The 20,296-nt window shown below is 40.3% G+C and overlaps 1 protein-coding gene across 1 annotated transcript in view; it reads left to right on the top strand.

Moving 5' to 3' along the window:
• Positions 1-1,425: 1,425 nt before the first annotated feature.
• Positions 1,426-20,296, top strand: part of SGMS1 (sphingomyelin synthase 1) — a gene marked incomplete at both ends in the record, with an annotated part of 36,836 nt that continues 17,965 nt past the window's right edge. Inside the window, 2 exons of the mRNA XM_079718038.1 lie at positions 1,426-2,066; positions 18,090-18,207. Of these exons, the coding sequence (XP_079574164.1) occupies positions 1,426-2,066; positions 18,090-18,207 (759 nt within the window). The remainder of the gene's footprint in view (positions 2,067-18,089; positions 18,208-20,296) is intronic.

The raw sequence follows: 20,296 nt of genomic DNA, 5'->3' as shown, positions 1-20,296 counted from the left end.
GAGATGCTGAAAGTCAAACTATGGTCTGTCTTTTGCCAAAGGCCATGTTTCACTAACCATGATGCTTTGTTATAGAGCTAGGTCTTTTATTTTTAACTTTTCTTTTTATTTTAATTTTAAATGATTATTACAAAATTAATACATGCTTATTAAAGAAAAGTAGGTGGGAGAGAAGTAGAAAATGTCCCCAGGCCCATCATCAAGTAGAACTTCAGTCAGTATTGTGATATATTTCTTTCCCATTATTTTATGCAATGTTGTGTTCATTATCCATAATTGTGGTTAAATATATGTATATATAATATATATACATTTTATACATATATTTATACATAAATGAATTTATAAAACTTCGAATTCTGCTTTTAAATCTCCCCTCCAGATGTGCATTTTGGTTATTACCACATCACTGGTTAAGTATTTTAATAAATAAATATAGTAAACTAGGACTTGGAAACTTGTAGCTGTTTTATGCAAGCTGCCGCTTGACCACGAGCAGGTTCCTTGACCTTCTGGTCCTCAGTTTCCTCGTGCATAAGTGAGGGAGTTGGTTCAGAGCACCGATTTTGAAACGATGGTGTCCCACGAAACCTCCTGGAGGCTGGGAGTAAAGATATCATCAGAGCAAGGAGGAGCCTGGTCCTTCATTCCATCTGTTTCAACCTAAGCATCTACATTTGTAACTCTTTCATAGACTTGGGGTCCAAGCACATTTGGAAAAAGGAACTCATTGATTTTTTTATAGAAGAGTATAAAATTGTTGGACCAGATGATCCTGAAGCTCAACATTTCTGTGATTCTCTTTTATGATATCAATTAAGTTGTGTGCGTTCTTAATGTTTTAAAACATTTCTTCACCAGATAGAGTGGTAGATTAAGCAGATTTGATACATTCTTTAAGATGATCTCAGGAACCATGTAATAAGCACAAAAGGAATCCCTGATCAGTACTGAGCAATGTCTAAAGCGCTGTCGAATTATTTCTCAGCAAATCTACCACTGTCTTTGACTTGATCCATCTCAGGTCCAATTTAATGCTCTTTTAGGGAAGACTAACCAGGGAATCAGTGGTCCCTTAAACTAATACATGTTTGAAAACTATGGACTTTACCAGTAACTGATTTTCCATTTTCCTTATGCATATTAAGGTTTTGCATTTTGAGGGGATTGATTTTCGAGTCCCCAGTGTCTTGACTTTTTCTCTTGCCTCCACAGAAGGAAGAATCTTATTCAAAAATGAGGTGAATTAATGCTCAAGCACTCAAGAACCCCGGACAGCTACATGAAGTGTTTAAAAACTGCCCTGACCATCTCGCCACACAAGTCTGTCATGAGGCCTGACAGGATGAGTGCACCACAGAGGCACAGTGCCCTGCCCTGCAGGAACGGTGACTGCTGACCTGCCGGGAGCAAGTGGGGGGCCGCATGTTGTCTGCCAGTACCATGAAGGAAGTGGTTTATTGGTCACCCAAGAAGGTGGCAGACTGGCTGCAGGAGAATGCTATGCCAGAATACTGTGAGCCTATGGAACATTTCACAGGCCACGACTTGATCAACCTCACCCAAGAGGATTTCACAAAACCTCCCCTGTGCCGAGTCTCCTCCGACAATGGGCAGCGGCTCTTGCACATGATAGAGACCCTGAAGATGGAGCACCACTTGGAAGCACACAAGAATGGTCACGCCAATGGGCACCTCTGCATTGGCACAGACGTCCTCGCCCCTGATGGCAGCTTCAGCATCAAGGTCAAACCCAAGGGGATGCCAAATGGGTATAGGAAGGAGATGATAAAGATCCCCATGCCAGAACCAGAGCGCTCCCAGTACCCCATGGAGTGGGGCAAGACTTTCCTGGCCTTTCTTTATGCACTTTCCTGCTTTGTTCTCACCACAGTGATGATCTCGGTCGTCCATGAACGAGTACCTCCTAAGGAGGTGCAGCCTCCACTACCGGACACGTTTTTTGACCATTTTAACCGGGTGCAGTGGGCGTTTTCTATTTGTGAAATTAATGGCATGATCCTTGTAGGACTCTGGTTAATTCAGTGGCTGCTCTTAAAATACAAGTAAGTAAAGCAAAAGCTTGCAGATTCAGTGATTGGGGTTTCTCACTGCAGATGTTTAATATTCATTATTGGGAAATGAAATTTATCAAGCAGTAGTAGGAATCAAAACACATTTCTCTTTTTGTTTGTTTATTTTTAAACCACATATTCTGTTGAACCAACTAAAGCTCTGGCAACGTTAAGAAAGTTCTGTGCTTGTTGCCTGTTTTGTACAAGATTCATACAGAATGATGAGTAGAATTGTTAGAGATGAGGTTTTTCTATTTTCACTTCACAGGAAAGAAAACCCTCAGACATCTTCAGAGAGTACAGGCTATTGAACCACAGAAAAACTACCCAATCTTGGTGTTTTTAACCCATCAAATCAGTTGTCAACAGTTGGTCTATGGGCCATGAGTGGCTGTGTAGCTTTTCCCACACAGAGTCAGATATCTAGAACTTAGCAATATGTATTTAAAGATGTTTCACACAAAGAATTCGGAACAGCTAGTCCAGAGTGGCTTGGACTAGTGGGAGAATGATACCCACAGGGAATGACTTTAGGTGGGTTGTGGATGAACCTACATGGCTTTCCACCTTTTATAGAATGTGTGGCCTTTAAAGCAGTATTCCATTCAAGTTTCTCAGGGTTCTTAAATAGGTATCTCCTTTCGGTTTCAGGTGGATCCAAAGTGGCTTTCATGTCCCAAGCTCTAAACTCAATGCAGACAAGCTGTTTGCTTGGGTTGCCTGTAGCAAACTAAACACCTACATTGTCTTCATCTTTGGTGTCTGATTTTTTTCCATTAGCGGAACATCTTTATGGCTTCCATGCATGGTAGTTGGAAACTGGTTTGCTAAGGATCTGAGTTTCTCTCTGGTGGACTGTGTTTCATGACGCACAGTATGGTTGAATATTAAGGAGATCATCTTAAATCAAGAAAACAAAATGCAGACTGAGAATTTATGTTGAACTTTAACGGAAATGATGAGTTTTTTCCTGGTACGTTTCATAAGGTCTGTGTTTTTTTTACCTTATAAATTATGTATCTACAAGTGGAAGTAAAAGCAATTCCTGACTCTTTGCCAGGGAAGGGCTATCTTAACCTTGTATAAAGAAAGCAATTTAAGTGGCCAGTTTTTATTTGGGGGCTGGTTTGGCAATCCTGGAGTTTAAGCTAAATTTGAAATAGGAGCAATGGTCTGGGATGCATTTGATTTGGTGGAAGACTGTTTTTAGTTTGCTTTAGTTTTAAGAGGCTAAATAGATTAGAATAGGCCTTAGAAATATGAGAGGCTCAAAATTTATTAATTACATTCTTCCGGCTGTCAAACTTCAGTTCTGCTTTTGACTTTCAAGCTTTTTTCCCTAGAAGCTCATTAGAAAACAATGCCCATACGTTTTGCCACTTCAGAGGCAAGGTCAACTCAAATTAGGTTTCCTGGGGTCTTCCTGATTTTTGTTGTTTTGTTTATATGAGTTTGTTTTCTGGTTTTTATCAAAATTCTTACATGCAAGCTAATAATTTACTGCCCCAGAATATATCATTATGTACTTGTACGTAACATGTGCAAGTTCAAATCTTTCACAGAACTGTGACTTTTGAATAATTTTATTCTTGTTCTAAGAAGTGTCCTAACCATAGGGATAAGTTCTTTAAAGTATATCACTATTTATACTTCTCTCAGCAGGGGCTTTTCCTCAAATCTGTTTCTCTTTAAGCTTTCTAATTTCAAGTTTTACCGGTATTTATTGCTAATACTGTAGTCATTTGTATATTTAAATTGTTCTACAGCCATAAATCAGTTGACTCACACCTTGAGCAAAATTAACCCAGGGCTAGGACACAGGCAGCCTGGGCTCCAGCCCCAGCCATGCCCTCACATGGTGGGTGGGTGTGGATGAATCTCCAAATCTCAGGAGCCTTGTTTTTCTCACAGATAAATAAAGACCTCTCAGTCTAGATGATTTCTATTGTTCTATACAACTGTGTTTTATTTGATTCTAACATTATTGAATGGGCCAGTTATGTTTGAGTATTATTAACTGCAGAGCATTTTTCGTCCAGAGTACATCCAACTGAGGATTCTTTAAGGTCCTCTCTCTGGTTTCCACGTCAGCAGGATAACCCAACTGTTGTCATGATAATCCTAAGCATCCCCACCCTTGTCCTGCTACTGGGACACATCTCTGGCTTCCCATCTCCGTTCTTGAGACCTGTCTTCAGCGTGTGTGGCACACCAGACATGGAAGAGGTAGGAAGAAAGATAGAGCTTGACACACCAAGCAGTGGGTATTAATGAGCTCCCCTTCCCTAGCCTTCATAAAGAAGATTAAACTGTTTCATACAGTCAGAGACCCCTTGTTTCTAGTTATTTGGCTATGGCAGTGTAACAGTTTTATTATTAGGCATGTTGGGAAAATGGATCCTTCTGGTTATGGAATATTCTGTTTAAAAGTGATAACCTTTTGTGCTTGACTCTTCTGACACTTGACCCCTCTCCCCAACCTCCACCAGGAAGTTTGCTACTTAGGAGTATGTCCAGACCTCCTAGGAATTAAACCTGCCTGGTCAGTAATTTCCAAAGGCACATTTTAATTTTACTTTGATTTTAAGAGTCCTGGAGCCTTAAAAAATCGGCCTATTCCTTCTTGCTTCTTTATCTTCTACTTTTTAAAGAAGAATCAGGGGCTGAAACTGTAGAGGATGACTTATTGAGAAATGATATGCCGGAATTTGAGCAACATCTCCCAACAGCAAACCCTTCAGCCAGATGTTCAAGGTGCTAGAAAACATTGGTGCCCGAATTTGACATTGTGACATTTGATTCTATCCTTATGCTGTATACAGTTGTCCTTTACTGTTAAACATAAGTTTTGTTTTTTGTACTTCAATTTTTTTTGCCTCCTTTCATTCTTAACATCTCCCCCTCATGTCTATATGTACATATGCTGATATATACAAAGGTCCGCATGGGGCTTCCATAACGTCATGAAGTTGGAAAGCAACAACAATGCCTGTCCTTGACAACTTTTTGATTTTTAAAATTGTAAATAATGTTGTCTCCCCATTTAGAATTGGACTTGCAAGCCACTGACTAGGAAAAATTCCTGGGAAATCTCTGCATTTGTGTCAGACTTCACTGCAAAACAGGTATCCCTTGTTTTAAGAAAGTGTGATTAAAGAATATGTTAAACAGACAGATTTGGTAGGGACTTTCCATGCATGGCTATATCGTAGCTGACACGATGGCACCCAAATGTGATACAGGTGGCTCAGTGCTATTAGGACGTTGTAAATGCCCACCAAGAAGAAGGCCAAGGAGCAGGGTGGCAGAATTTCCAAGCCAAGGATTTTCTAGCCACTCGAGAAAGCATTATGACTTAGTATGGTGGTCATAGGTACCTCAAACTCAACTTTTTAAAACCAGATTTGTCATCTTTTTCTTTCAACTTCTTCTTCCTCCTATGTGGGCAGTGACATTTCCTAGAAACGTAGAACTTCTTGGTTCCTTTCATATAAATAGTCACTAAGTTCTGTCCATTCTAATTTCAGATTCATTACCTCTTTCCTTTCCTACTTAGTGATGAATAGCGGGTGCTCAGATGGAGGCCCAGTTCCTTAGCCTGAAGCCTAGGGTCCTTCATAGTCTGACCCCAGGCTGTTCGACCTCATCTCTAGCTACTCTACTCCACGGTTTTCCTTGGACACTTCAAGCTCATATCACAGTCCATTCTATTCATTGTGTGTGTGTCTCCTTCATTGCTAGACTTTTAAGTTCCCCAGGGGAAAAGACCAGATCCTTTTTGTCATTCATCTTTATATCCCACTGCCTGATACAGAGTCTGGCACATAGAAAGTGCTCGTTTAAAATTCATTCATTGATTCAACTTGTGTTCACTGAGAACCTACTGTGTGCCAGGCACTGTGGTAGACCCTGGGGGTGCTGCAGTGAGCAGAGGCCCCTGATGTTCTCACGGAACTTGTATTCTGACCAGGGTGTAACAGTCGTGAACAAATGAATATATAATACCAGGCAGTGATAAGAGAAATGGAGGAAAATAAAGCAGTCTAAAGGGTTAGAAAGTGTGGGGGATAGTGGGGAGGAGGTGGTATTTTAGATTGGGTGATCAGAAAAGTCCTCTAATGAGGTGACAGTTGAGCAGACACCCGAATCAAATGGGGGTGTACCAAGTAGGTGTTTGGGGCAGGACCAGTCAAGACAGGAAACACAGCAAGTACAGAGTCTCTGAGGTTTATCTGGGGAATAGCCACGGGCCTGTGTGGCCAAGCGAGCTGGGAGGAAGCGGTGACACGGGGTCAGGGAGGTGTGGATGGCATCGTGGGCTGTGGAAAAAGAGGCAGGATTTTTGTTCCAAGTGTGATGATGTCATGAGGGGAGAATGATGTCAACAGATTGGTATTTTAAAAGAAGCCCTCTGGCTGCTGTTTAGAGAATAGGGAAGCAAGAGTGGAAGGCGGGGGATGGGTGTTAGGATGCCATTACAAAAGGTCCAGTTGGAAGATGACCGCGACTTAGACTCACATTTGGCCAATGAATACATTTTGTGCTGGGCTGTGGGGGAAGGGATAAACTTCCTAGAAGCTATGGCTTCTGTTACATTTAGAACTCCTTACTCTTTTATAGCCACAGGGCTGACTTCTGTTACAGTATCTCATACAGGGTTTTGGGGTCTCTCTGTGAATCTCTGAATTTTCTATGAAATTTAATGAGGAATGAACCATAGATTGAGATAGAATTCACTAATTTGAGAGCTCTCTCAACGTTGCTTGAATATATTTTACTTCAGCACAAAGTCAGGTGATGTGTATATTTGTTTTCTGTCATGGCTGCTTTTAGATCAGATATTTGCCTAAAAGGAGTAGCACAAGTCAGTTGGGGAGTGAGGGTAGACAGTAAAATGATAAATTAAATATTGCAGGATATATTGATCCACTGGTGGTGTAAAGATGTGAAGAAAAAAGAAAAGGAGCCATTGGATAGTTGGGATGTGGGGTGGAGTTGAAAGAGCTTTGTGGTTGAGGCATTTTGGGCATGGAGTAGAATATTCTGGCATAAACTGTTGTATAGAGTTATGGAGAGAGTGGTAGAATGGTCACCAAGTAGGTTCTTTGAAAACTGATCTCATGCCAAAAGGAAAGGAACTAGAGAAGGAAGTGCTGTTGGCAGATCCTGCTTAAGACTTGACATCTCTATTCGGAACTGTTTCTGGGGGCTTCCTTGATCCCGAAGGAAGGAACAGGTACAGTTTTCCAGTGTGGCTTTCCCAGGATTACACTCTGAGATTTTTAGATGTTTGGCAGCAGTATATTTTTTATGTTGGGAGACCGCTTTGGAAAAGGCTTACTTTGTATTTTATCCTTTGGTAAATGCCCTGGGTTTGGAGGCCTTATTAGGAGGGTGTCTGCCAACATAAGAAGGTTTATCTACAGCATTTGCCTCTCTCCTGTGAATGGAATGTAATTCCCAAGGACAGAATCCTTGTGCTGATTGGCAACTGCTGCTGTCAGGTGCTAATTTGATTTTTTTGTTTGTTTCTTTTGTGTCTTATTCAACAGGCTAGACTCTCCACTGACATTTATCTTTCATTTTACCCCAGTTTGATTCCATCAGTGTTCCTTTTCACATTAAGTTGATTGGATCAAAGTACTTATCTCTTTCCTCTTCTACTCCCCAAGGTAGCTTATGGACACAGTTACTGTCAGCATTTTTTCAGTTGTTTTTAAGTCTCTGATGGTTGTGACTAAGTTACGTTCTTAAAAGCTGTTGATGTAGAGCGTTTGAGATGAAGCAGGTCCCTTCAATAGAGTTTATTTTCCAAGTTCCAGAAGAGCCTTTTTTTTAAAAGGCTGTTTCACTTTATTAGAAATCGACGGTACGTTGTGGACCACTAGGCTAGGCTGGTCTCTAATGGAACTTCAGGGCATCTTTACATTTAGTAATTTGTCAAGAATTATTAAAGACTGGTGCTAGGGATGTAGCAGTGAGCAAAACAAAGCTACATAGAGGTTATCTCCTGGGGAATTTTTGTTTGTTTTCACAGTAACATCTCAGGTTTTTAAAGTGTGTGTTGTCCAGACTCTATCCTAAAATATAAAACTCATGAGGACAAAAATTCCCTCATGTTATTGCAGCTTTGGGGGCATCTAGCACATTATTTAATTGGCTGATAGACTGTCATATTCCTCTCCAGACATAAAGCAAGTTAAGGGCTCATGGATTGTCCCTTCCCTTCCTTTCCTCTCTCTCTACACATATACCTGCATCTATTATATACTTACTCAAAGTCTGTTTTCTTACGTTCCTTTTCATCCATGTTGTCAAAAATCATTACTGCCCCGTTCAAACGGCAGATTCCAAACATTTGAGTAACGAGAATTTTTTTTTTTTACATGCACTGTCATTTCATCCAATCATCTCTTTAAGCAGTGTGTTCTCTTGTCTCAGTGAAGATACCTGAGACACAGAAAAGCTGTTGACTTGCCCAAGATCCCACACAGAATATTTTGAGGATTGAAGGCTTTTCAGTATAAATCCAGTCTCATAGTGTCCTGGTATAATAGGCATCTGTCCTCTGGAAATGTGTTTTCTTAGCAGATATAGTAGCATAGATTCAACATGCAGAGGACAGATAGAATGAAAACAGATCAGTCCCGTGTTGGATAATAAGGTTTATGTGTCATATACCATCCAGGAGACATTCATACTTGCCCCAGGGTGGACCTGCCAAACCTGAAAGCTATCCCAACTTGGCTGCTCCACAGTAGTTTGTAGAAAGCGTACTGAGTTCTGTCCTACTTGACTGCTGTCCTGTGCCCTTCTAGGTGTGGTGTGGCATGGGCCCTACTCACCATGGGTCTGGGAAATGCCCTCTGCCTCCATGCAGTCACGCTTTTCCACTGAAGACTGCTGACCAGGAGCGCCCAACCTTAGACTTTTTCTTGCTGTTTCTAGCAAGTTGTCTCCCCTTGATTCTGACCCTGGGTGGCAGAGCCCGGGGTTAAGAACCTGTTTTCCTTCTTGGGGACCTTCCCTGTCCCATTATCTTCCCGTGTAATCTGGGCGTCCTAGGCTTTTGCAGGCCTCTGCTCGCCCCCCTTGGAGTGGGGAAGGACAGTCACTCTAGGCACTAGATTTGGTTCCAGGCTCTACCTCACTTCTCATTCTCACTTTGTTAGCTCACAGATGGTCTTACCCGCGTTCACCTCTTCTAATTTTTACCAGTTTAGGTCTCAAGACCTAAATACTAGCCTAAACCCTAGGAATTATAGGGAAACTAAATTCAGTAATTCCAGCAATTTAGGTTTTAAGTTAACATAAATATTATAAGAGGCTTTTTAAACTGAGACTTAGGATAAAAGGGAGAGAAAGCAAAAAAAAAATTGGTGCAATAAATTAGTTTTCATGAGTTAATTTTTATGACACTAAAGGAAAAACTAAGTAGTGTATCTTGCCTGTAGGCCAATTAGAAGATAAACAAAAAGAAAAAAAATTTACTTATGTTGCCTGAGATAAATAATGCTAACATCTGGTTTCATATTCTTTTTCATATTTTTCTGTATGTTCATATAGGTGTAATCTACATATGTGTGTATTTTTAAGTAGTATCACATTTGCCTTGTATTATACAGTGTGCCCAGGGATCATCTCTTCCCCTCTTCTCTTAAAAAACCACCAGGGATGTCTGTCTAAGTATTCATGCTCTTATTTAGAAGTCACCACATATGTCCCCCCTCAACCTGCTTGTATCATGGTAATGGTAATTAAGCATTCAGTTATACTGTAAATCTTACTGCTTTGAGATCATCTTATCCCTACAGCCATCTACTAACTGAGGTGAATTTGGTCAAATTACTTAACTACTTATAGTAGCGTTGTTTCCTCACTACAAAATGGGGACAATAAAATAGTGTCTTATCTCAACGTTGTTGTGTGGATGGAGTGAGATAATGTGTATAAAGCACTTAACTGAGTCCTTGGCGTCCTCCTGGTTCCCAAGCCTGCCCCGCCCCCATCCCATCTTAGTAAATGGCATCTCTGTCCTGCCCCATTCTCAGGCCAAACGCCTCAGTTTTGTTGTTGGTATTCGCTTCCACCCCACATCTGGTCTGTTAATCCCACCACTTCTTGCCACCTCTTTTGTTGCCCTGGGTCTAACCAACGTCATCTCTTACCTGGGTTGTTGCAGGAGCTTCCTACTGGTCTGTTTCCATTCTTGTTTCCCTTAAGTCACTTGTCAACTCGGCAGACAGAATGTGTCACTGTACAGTAAGCTGGTGTATGTCACTCTTCTCCCACCTCATACAGTTTTTTTTTTTAATAATTATTTTCAGTTTTACTTTTTTTAAAATTTATTTTAATTAATTTATTTTTGGCTATGTTGGGTCTTTGTTGCTGCGCGCAGGCCTTCTCTAGTTGTGGCGAGTGGGGGCTACTCTTCGTTGTGATGCGCGGGCTTCTCGTTGCCGTGGCTTCTCATTGTGGAGCACAGGCTCTAGGTGCGTGGGCTTCAGTAGTTGTGGCACGCAGGCTCAGTAGTTGTGGCTCGTGGGCTCTAGAGTGTAGGCTCAGTAGTTGTGGCTCCCAGGCTTTGTTGCTCCATGGCATGTGGGATCTTCCCAGATCAGGGCTCGAACCTGTTTCACCTGCATTGGCAGGCAGATTCTTAACCACTGTGCCACCAGGGAAGTCCCTTCATACAGCTTTTAGGTCAGAGGTCCTTATGGTGACCAACGAGGTCCCTCCAGACCTCGTGTCCTCATGCACTCTGCTCCCTGACCCCTCTGCCAACACCCACACATACTAGCCTCTGTCTGGAATCTTCTTCCCCAGATGTCCTCATGGTTAACCCCCTCATATACAGGGACACCCTCCCTGATCAACTTAGCCCCAAATTGTAACCTCCCATCCTTCAATGACACTCTTGCTTAATTTTGCCCTTTAGCACTTACCTAACATGCTGTATATCATCTATCTTGTTTATTGTCTGCCTCCCCCACTAGAATATAAGTACCACAGGGCAGGCTTTTTGTCCCTCTGTTCACTGCTGTATTCCCAGTGCCCAGAATAATGCCTAGCATATATATATATATATTTGTTATGAGAATAAATAAATAATAATAGCAGCAGCTAACATTAATTGAGTATTGCACTATGATGATTACTGTGCCTAGAATTCAGTAAACGTTAGCCATTGCTGGTGAAGTATGTGCTTATTATGTTTTTAGAATCCAACCCCCTGTTAAAAAGAAAATGTTACTTTTAAGGGTAATCCTTTAGCTTAAGCGCAAACATTCATTGTTGAGTTCTGCCCACTGTGACTGAACAAGCCTTAAGAATGTGATTCAAGGTAAGTTTTGATGAAGGGAAGAAATGAAGAAAGATCTGTATACATATATGTATTTGTGTTATGTGTACACATACATATTTGTATTATATATACACATACATATGTATATATGCACACATACTATTTTTGTTAATAGCCTAAAATACTAACAAGAAATGTAACTTCTTTTGTTTGGTACTTATGTATGCAGCAGTTTCTGGAGGATACTTGATTTTAGCTCTTCATAACTCAAGTAGATCATATTGATGTTGTCTTTCATATCTTATAGCGTAACATTTTTTCTTTACCTTATGTCACAATCTATATTTAACTCAGGAAATAATAATTTTTAAAAAAAGATGGCTTAAGTGGGGACATTTTTATAATATGATCTGTTCTTTGCAAATTCCCTAAACTAGTATGGATCATTTCCTGAACTTAACTCTTGCATTATATTACAGACCTTTTACATGGGACTTAGAAAAAAATATAAGCCACTACCTTTTTTTTTTTCCTTTTAACTTGACAATTTCATTAGTGAAAAGAGCAGCTAATTGAAAATCTGGAGACCTGGGTTTTGTTGTGGCTGTCTCACTGACTGATGCTCTGGCCCCAGGCTAGTACTTAAACTCTTTACATCTTACTTTTTCCTTCTGTAAAATAGTATATGCTAAACAGGAATGTGGTTAACATAGTTAATACCAAAGATGAAAAAATCTCTTTGAGTTAGATTTTTTTAAGGCAAAGAGGCACCGTGCGTGTACAGACACGTTTCTGGACTGGGTACATGGGTCCATCATCATTCCTGATTCATGAACTGCCATCCTCCTGTGTGCACACCCAGGAAATATTAGGCGAGTTCTGGATCTCCCAGGAGAGCATATGTTCTTACTTTTCTGTTTACTCTACAGCATTTATTCCTTCCTTTTTGTTTTACAACCCTTTCCTTGGGATTTTCCTTCTTAAAGTACCGAATTAAGCCCTGGGTTTTCATGATTCACCATCTGGAGCAGTTGAGACTCCTGTGATGGGTAGAAAGCCCAGACAGGGCAATGAGGAGACAGGGGAGGCAAGGGAAGAAGATGGTAGGACTCACAGTCCTTACTTGGATGAATGCCGCCATCTTGGCAGGTGTCATCACTTAAAATATAAGTGCAGAAACGATGCAAAGTGAAGGATTGGTGAGCATCAGCAGAGGTTAATCCTGGCAGATAAATTAAAGAGTTTAAAGGACAAACATTTATGGGAAGAAGCAGGAAAGCACTATCAGAGGGAGTAAAAAGTGAAGCTGTAAAGCACAGAACCACAGGTGTTGCCCATATTACCAGTACCATCATGAGTCTCGCTGGGACTAAAACATAAGTAAGGAGCAGCTTTCTTTAAGATCTTCCTCTAATAGAAGGAATGAGGGCCTCTGTTGGTAATGGTGATGCCAATCGTACTATTAAAAATACCATAAAATACAAAACAAGTTCTGAAGTGAGTTGGAGGATGAAGCAGCACTGCCCAGTTGGGAACATGTAGGAGGCTTCATGCAGAGGTGGTATTTGAGGTAGGTGGATAGAGTAACAGGAGAGGCCAGGGAAAGAGATTTGCTGGCAAAAGCAAGAAACTAGGGTTTTAGGGAATGGATGAGTGGGGCTTGTTTTGCCCAGGGCAGTGGAATTCATCTCTGCAAGATAAAACGGTTAAGGTAGCTTGGGGTCAAGTTGAGCAGTTGTCGTAATCCAGGGAATCCACGGACTAGTAGCAAGGAACTAAAGGGAGGAAAACAGATTTAAGAAACTCTTTGGAGTTAGCTTCAACAGAATGTGGGAATGAGAGTGGGAGGCTATGAAGATAGCTAGTGGGAAGCCGCCGCATGGCACAGGGAGATCAGCTCGGTGCTTTGTGACCACCTAGAGGGGTGGGATAGGGAGGGTGGGAGGGAGGGAGACACAGGAGGGAAGAGATATGGGAACATATGTATATGTATAGCTGATTCACTTTGTTATACAGCAGAAACTAACACACCATTGTAAAGCAATTATACTCCAATAAAGATGTTAAATAAATAAAATAAAATAAAATAAATAAATAAATAAAAGAAAGTAAAATGGAAGATAGCACCAGGCACCTTCTTTAGAGTAGGTGGTCTCTCAGAGACCTGAGTGACAGGCAGTGTCCCAGGAGTCCAGGCAGAGGGAATGGCTGGCACAGAGATCCTCCCTAAGGCAGGAGGGACTTGGGGTGATGTGTTCAGTTGCACCAAGGGCATCGGACTGGAGTTGAGGAATGGCGGGGAGAGCAGTGGGAGCTGAGCTTGGAGAGAGGCAGGCCAGATCATCTAGGGCCTCATGGGCTTGGCAAAGGATTTGGATTTTATTCAAAATATATTTGGCAACTATTGGAGGGTTTTAAAGGACATACTCTGTTTAACTGTTTCAAACAAAAGATGATTCTGGCTGCTCTTTGTAGAAAGGATTTTAGGGAGGCACAAGTGGAATTAGGGACACTAGGTCAAAGGTCATAGTGGAAGTTCAGGCGAGATAGAATGTTGAGAAATGGATGACATTTCAGAATGACTGACCAAACATTGGGGGGGACGTAAGCATATCTAACTGGGCACAGACTGTGCAAACAATAATGAAGAATGGACAGTTTCCTTCTGGATACCTAGAAGGATTTTTTTCAGTACTTTAATAACTCACATGGTTATCATTAAATAACTATCAAAAGTGCTTATTTTGTAGAGGTCTGGGTCAATACTGAATATGACATAAAACACTAAGTGAAAAATCTGAGTTAAGTGGATTTTGATATGTAGCTTAAATGTGATCGGATGTTGGCTCATCAATTGGTACACAACAGTGTAGTCTCAGAATAAAATTGGGATTTCTTACACAATTTGAAGCCATTTCCTGAATCTTTCTGTCTTGTGTAATGTATTTATATTTCACCTTAGACTCTCTGAGACTGCAATTTCCCCATCTGTAAAATAAGGATCATAGCCTTGCATTGCAGGTTATTTTAAGAATTAAATGACACAGAGCTTGGCGTAGAGGAGAAATTTGGCAAAACCCTAGTTACTGTTAATAACAGTCTGGGGAAATCCCTCAGTAGCATTTCTCTGAATCATAAGAAAGATACCATGTTGCTGGTGAGGAAGCCAATTTCCAAAGAAGTTAATTGAGATGATTCAAATCATCACGCGAGCCTTTGCTAAAGGTAGAGCCAACATCTGTGTGAAGATAAGCTGGAGACGCCTTGTCCCTGTGGCATATACTGGAGGGACCTGAACTGTGCACTGGCCTCCATGATTGCTCCAGAGATGTGGGCCTCCCTGATCCTGGTCCAGATACATGTGCTGTCCCCCGTGTTTATCACCTCCTACTTTGGGATTGTTGCTTAGTTCCACTGCTATGTCTCAGGACCTGTTTGATTCAAGAGCTGGCAGAGCAGGTCTGAGCACTGAAAGAATTGTGTGTCTTCTGGCTACAGCTCAGAAAGAGGCAACTTGTGGGGAAGCAAAAGAACTTTCCAGTATTTTAATTTTACTTAACAGTATATTCATTTCTTTCATCGTTTTTTCTTTAGAATTTTAGACCATTGTATCAAAAGCCAGAAACAAAGCAGTACTGCTATTTTAAGCCTGTATTTGGTAGTAATTAATCAGGTTCTGTGTACTTTTTCCTCTTTAAGTAGGGATAGTAAAAGGTTTAATAAAGTTATCCTGGACCTAACATACCATTCTAACAAGTCTTAATGATTATCTATAAAATATTAACACTTTTATTCATATTTCCCTATCAAATTTAACAAGTATGTTTTTCTTTTCTGTCAGAGAAAGTAGTAATGAGCCTATTACTCAAGTACTTAAGAGAAGAATAATCGTGACCAAGTACAAGTGTCTGTGACGTGATAGTCATTGCAGAGCGCAAGCAGATAGGAAACAGGCTTCTTTCCAACGTGAAAGGAGAGATATATCCCACGTGAGAAGAACAGCATTGTGGTTTTGAGAATTATAATGTGCATATTGTCCTTGGCATTTGCTTAATCTCTGGAAATACCCCATTTATGTTTCCTCTGTGGCTTTTTTGTTGTCTTGTTACATTTTTAACTACTTTAAACCTTTTTTCTTTTTTCTTTCTTTTTTTTTTTTTAACATTACGCGGGCCTCTCACTGTTGTGGCCTCTCCCGTTGCGGAGCACAGGCCCCGGACGCGCAGGCCCAGCGGCCATGGCTCACAGGCCCAGCCGCTCCGCGGCATGTGGGATCCTCCCGGACCAAGGCACGAACCCACGTCCCCTGCATCAGCAGGCGGACTCTCAACCACTGCACCACCAGGGAAGCCCCTAAACCTTTTTTCTTTAAAGCGCATCTTGAACTTTTAAACTTAAGTAAGGAAGAATTCTAATGTGTGAAATTGTTTGATTAAGGAAAAATACCTTAACAGGATACAAGTTTTTGAAACACTTTTATATCCTGCTTTTTAAAGTTTATGGTAGGAGATTCTTGTTTAAAATTATACATTGAAGATATTCTAAGCTTACTTTCAAAAAGATTAAGTAAATACCAAAGATCAGAAGATTCTTATTAATAGTCACAACTTGTCACCATGTGAATATTGATGAAGTCACATTGATAAAATCGTTTGACTTTTTCACTTCAAGTCAAAGAGTAAATGTGACTGTATCTTTAATGTTTGATACTTTTAAAGTATTTTTTGTTAAAGAATTTGTCTTTTCTCATCCATTATCATTTTTTCATATACCTCATTCTCAGGTAATCCTAAGTCTTTTCACTGCTTCTCAAATGTGACTCCAGTTTGAGATATGGAAATAGTTACTGGTGTTTGTGTGTGCGTGTGTGTAACTTATGTGCACCATGAAACCATCAGGCAAAGGGATTTTAAGATAGGAATCTTTCCCAAAATGGAGTGATAGGAGTCATTTTATTTGTTTCTCTTCATCTAAAGAGATTAACATATCTAAATAGACTTAACTGTTTTCTGTTGTAGATGTTTTTCATATAGTTCAAGTAAAATGGCAAGTAATTTCTGTTTGTTTGAACAGGATGGTGAGAGAGGGCATTTTCTCTTTGAGAAAAATGATCATCGTATCTTACAATGTAAAATTCACGTGGGTATTTCAAGTATTTTGGTAAGACATTTATAGTCTAGTAATATTCTCTAGTATTGTCCCCCTTTATATTGTTTAATTATACTGTGCTTTTCATCAAGTGAAATTAGAGGCACATAACCTTTATAAAAGACAGCTTCATGCTGAATAAATTCTTGTCCTTGGAGGTGGCAAGCACAGCTTTAATAAAAGAAAATAAGACATTGTCTGTGGTAAGCAGTTTTGACCCAGTTTCTAAAATCTGGGTAAAGAGGCAAAACACCCAGACCCTACCCGTACAACCTAAGGACCTTACATGAACTGTGTAGTTATGAATGAAATACTAATACAGTTACGTGGGTTATTTTTAAATTAATTTCTAATCACACAAGTGACATATCACTTCATTCCTCTTGTTAAAAAATACAAATGATACAAATTCTCCTCCAGTAGGAATGTCCATCCTGCATAAAAATAGAGGCACATTGTACAATTATAGAGTGAATGTTCAGTATCCTCAGAGGAAAGCCTGTTCACTGTTTCTAAAAAATTTGTGTTTATTTATATCAGGTTGCCCTGGGCCAAGGAAAAATTTGAACCCCTCAAGGTTGAGGAGGAGGAGACCCACAGGACTGTGATTCTGGCCTGTGGTAGAACAAGATAGAACAGGTAGAATTAGAAGGGAAGGAACATTCTTGTTCAAGGATACACTTAAGTTTGTACAACTTAATCTAGTTAAAGCCAAACCTATGTGGAAATTGCTATTAGGAGAAGTTATCAAACTCAATATACATGTTCGCATATACATATCAAATAATTTCATTAGAACCACCAATAAACTTGAAATGGAAAAGATGTGTAATTCTAATTCTTGCTTATTTTGTGATTCATCCACAAAATATACATTTGTTGGCTGCCATTGTGCATGGATGGCAGGGATTTTCCATACATTATTTCTAATGTTCTTATTTCTGGTTTACAGATTAGGAAACTGAGACTCAGAGATGTCAATAGCCTATCCCAAGGCCACACAGTTAGCAGAGAGAGGTTGGATGCTATCATTGAGACAGGCTCTTTTCTTGGCATCGTGCTACCTTGGAGATCTGCTAAGATAATCAGTTTCTGGGATGTACAAGTACAATGGTTTAATGTCTTTGGCTCATTAAATGTCAGAAAAGTTTTGAATTCTCATTTTAATGTTCATTGTAATTTTCTGAACATCTTTTTTATGACAGAAAAGACACTCTCTAAATATTTAACCACAGGTACTGAGTCAGCTCTGACCCATCAGAATAGGCCCTACTTGTACATCAGTTGAATGTCAACTCATGTTTAAGGTCTTAGGAAGCCCAATTAATAGCAATATAGAGTGTTTTAAACTCCTCTGGCCTTAAAGTTAATATTTAAAAAGAAAAAACAATATCATTCTCAAAATCCTCACCTTAATCTGCTCTTAGCTATAGTTATAAAATTCTGATTTCAATCTCTCAAGTAGTTTTGGGGTTTGTATTGTTGGGTCATTGAAAACTTGAAGTAAATGAACCTGTGAAATTTCATGACTGAGTGTCTGCCCTGTTTTTCCCTTTTTCTAGGTCTATTATTAGCAGAAGATTTTTCTGCATAGTTGGCACGCTGTACCTGTATCGGTGTATTACAATGTACGTAACTACACTCCCAGTACCCGGTATGCATTTCAACTGCTCTCCGAAGGTAAACCATTCCTTGCTGTAATTTCCCTTTTTGTTTGTTTCTCATCTTGCCCAGGGGTCCTTTGACTTAGGCCAAAGGTAAAAATTTCTTTAGAATAGAATTAAGTCCCTTTGTCTTCATCTGGGAACGTTACTAAGCAATACAGCTAGGTGGCCCCGCCCTTCTTAAAATTCCCAAACCCTGCCAGTGCTTCACAGCTGGGGAAATATGTGGTCTAGTTAGTGTGATGGAAGCAGTTAAGCTTTGTGTGTGGGCATAGCTCTTTGGTTTCCTGCCATACTTTTAAAATATCATTCGCTCCCTTGATACAGATCCAGAAGCTTTTATACGCTTTTTCCCTCTCTTAGATGGAAGGTTCGGTTTCAAATGATATTTTTTCCTTCTTTCTATTAATCCCTACAGTGGGAATCCGTAACAGCAGAGCTAGAGACACTATTCCTGTCCCTTTGCACCCTCCACCCACCCAAACAAGATCTCTCCTCCCTGGCGGGACATTTTGCTGTATTGATCTTCTCTAGTAGCATAGAAGCTTTTCTTTAAAATAAACTTTATTCCTCTTCTATTGTCTCTACCTTTCCATCAGATTCACGTAATACTCCTTACCCCAACTTTTGCCTTGGAATAATTTCAACTGGGGAGATCATCGGAATTTTATGAAATAATTAACAGGAGATTTAGTTTTTAAAATGTTTAACCACATTAAAGCTTTATAATGTAATAAGAAGTAGAAGAAGCTCATTTCCTCGATTTGGACGGGAGAAAAAATAGAATGCTGTGTGTTTGGAATCATTTCTTCACATCACACTTGTGCTAGTGAAACATCCTTTCAATTTCATCCATTTGTACTTTTGTTACTTCCAGAAGAGACATTCTCTCTGATAGAACTTTGGAAGAGGGCTGAAGAATCCAGTCCCTTGGAAGAGGGATTTTTTAAGTGGTGTCTTTATCATTTGAAATTCTGGATCTCCTTAGGTTGCTTGCTTACTGTGGTCCCCTTCCTTCCTAGACTTACATACGTGCTCAGAGAGGTAGCTAGTTTGTTACTGCCCTCTTTCCGTTTTTGCTACAGTCTATTTCCGTAACTGGAGAAGCCGTCGTAAGGAATGAATGATCCCAAGGTTCTACTCATCTCCATCAGCAATCCTGCCTCTCTGCATCTCCTTGCTCTTTCTTCAGCCCTTCCAAAGAAAGCCAGCCTCACATCTTCTTTATCCTCTATGAAAGCTCTCAGGCATTTGCCTACAGCTCCTGACTTAGACGAAATACCTTGTTGTCACTGAGGACCCAGTGATGTAGACTCCTGCTGGGAGGCTGGCTTGATAAGCAAGTGTGTTCTCAGTAGTAGTTCGGTTCTTAAAAAAGTCTGTGCATGGGAAGTTTCTCCACCAAGGAACATGTCATACCAGTTCAGGTAGATGTGGGATCTGGTCCAGCCCATGTTGAAGATGGACCCAGCATCAAGGGGTCGTGCTGTGTGTGTGGCCTTGCTCCCTGATCTGGTTCCAGCCTCGTTTCTTCTTAGGACCTCTGCAGCTCCACCCACTTGCCGGCAACCCCACGCTTGGTTAGTGTTGGCACTTACAGAGTCAGCTTGAGTCATCAGCACATCCAGCCAAGATCCCATAGCTAAATATAGCTTGTGGGTTTTCTTGGTAAAGACAGAGGTAATGGCAGGGACAGTGTGCAAAACCAGACCCAAGTGTGTCACTCATTTATCATGCTGCCAGAAACCCCGACTAGGGCCATCTTTCTGTGAGTCTTCTGGAAATTAGAATCTTTAAAGTAAAGTATACAGGAGGGGGTAAAATGTTAGCAAAAATTATTAGTAAAAACTCACTAAATCTAATTCTTTTGTAGAACAGAGCTCTTGGAAGAATGGGTTCAAAAAAAGTTTTTTGTTCTGAAATTTTTCAGCTGTATCCCAGAGAGAAACTAGTATAAGGAACCACCATATGCCAGCACCCAGATTCAGTAGTTATCAAGATTTACTACATTTGCTTCATCTTATCTTCTATTTTTCTTTTGAAGTATTTTAAAGCAAACCCCAGACAATGTTATTTCATTGCTACATACTTAATATGCATCTAAA

This window comes from Hyperoodon ampullatus, assembly GCF_949752795.1.
Source record: "Hyperoodon ampullatus genome assembly, chromosome: 1".
In the NCBI taxonomy this organism is placed as follows: Eukaryota; Metazoa; Chordata; class Mammalia; order Artiodactyla; family Ziphiidae; genus Hyperoodon; species Hyperoodon ampullatus.
Note: the sequence above shows the minus strand (reverse complement) of the source record. Positions and strands in the feature narration are given on the sequence as shown.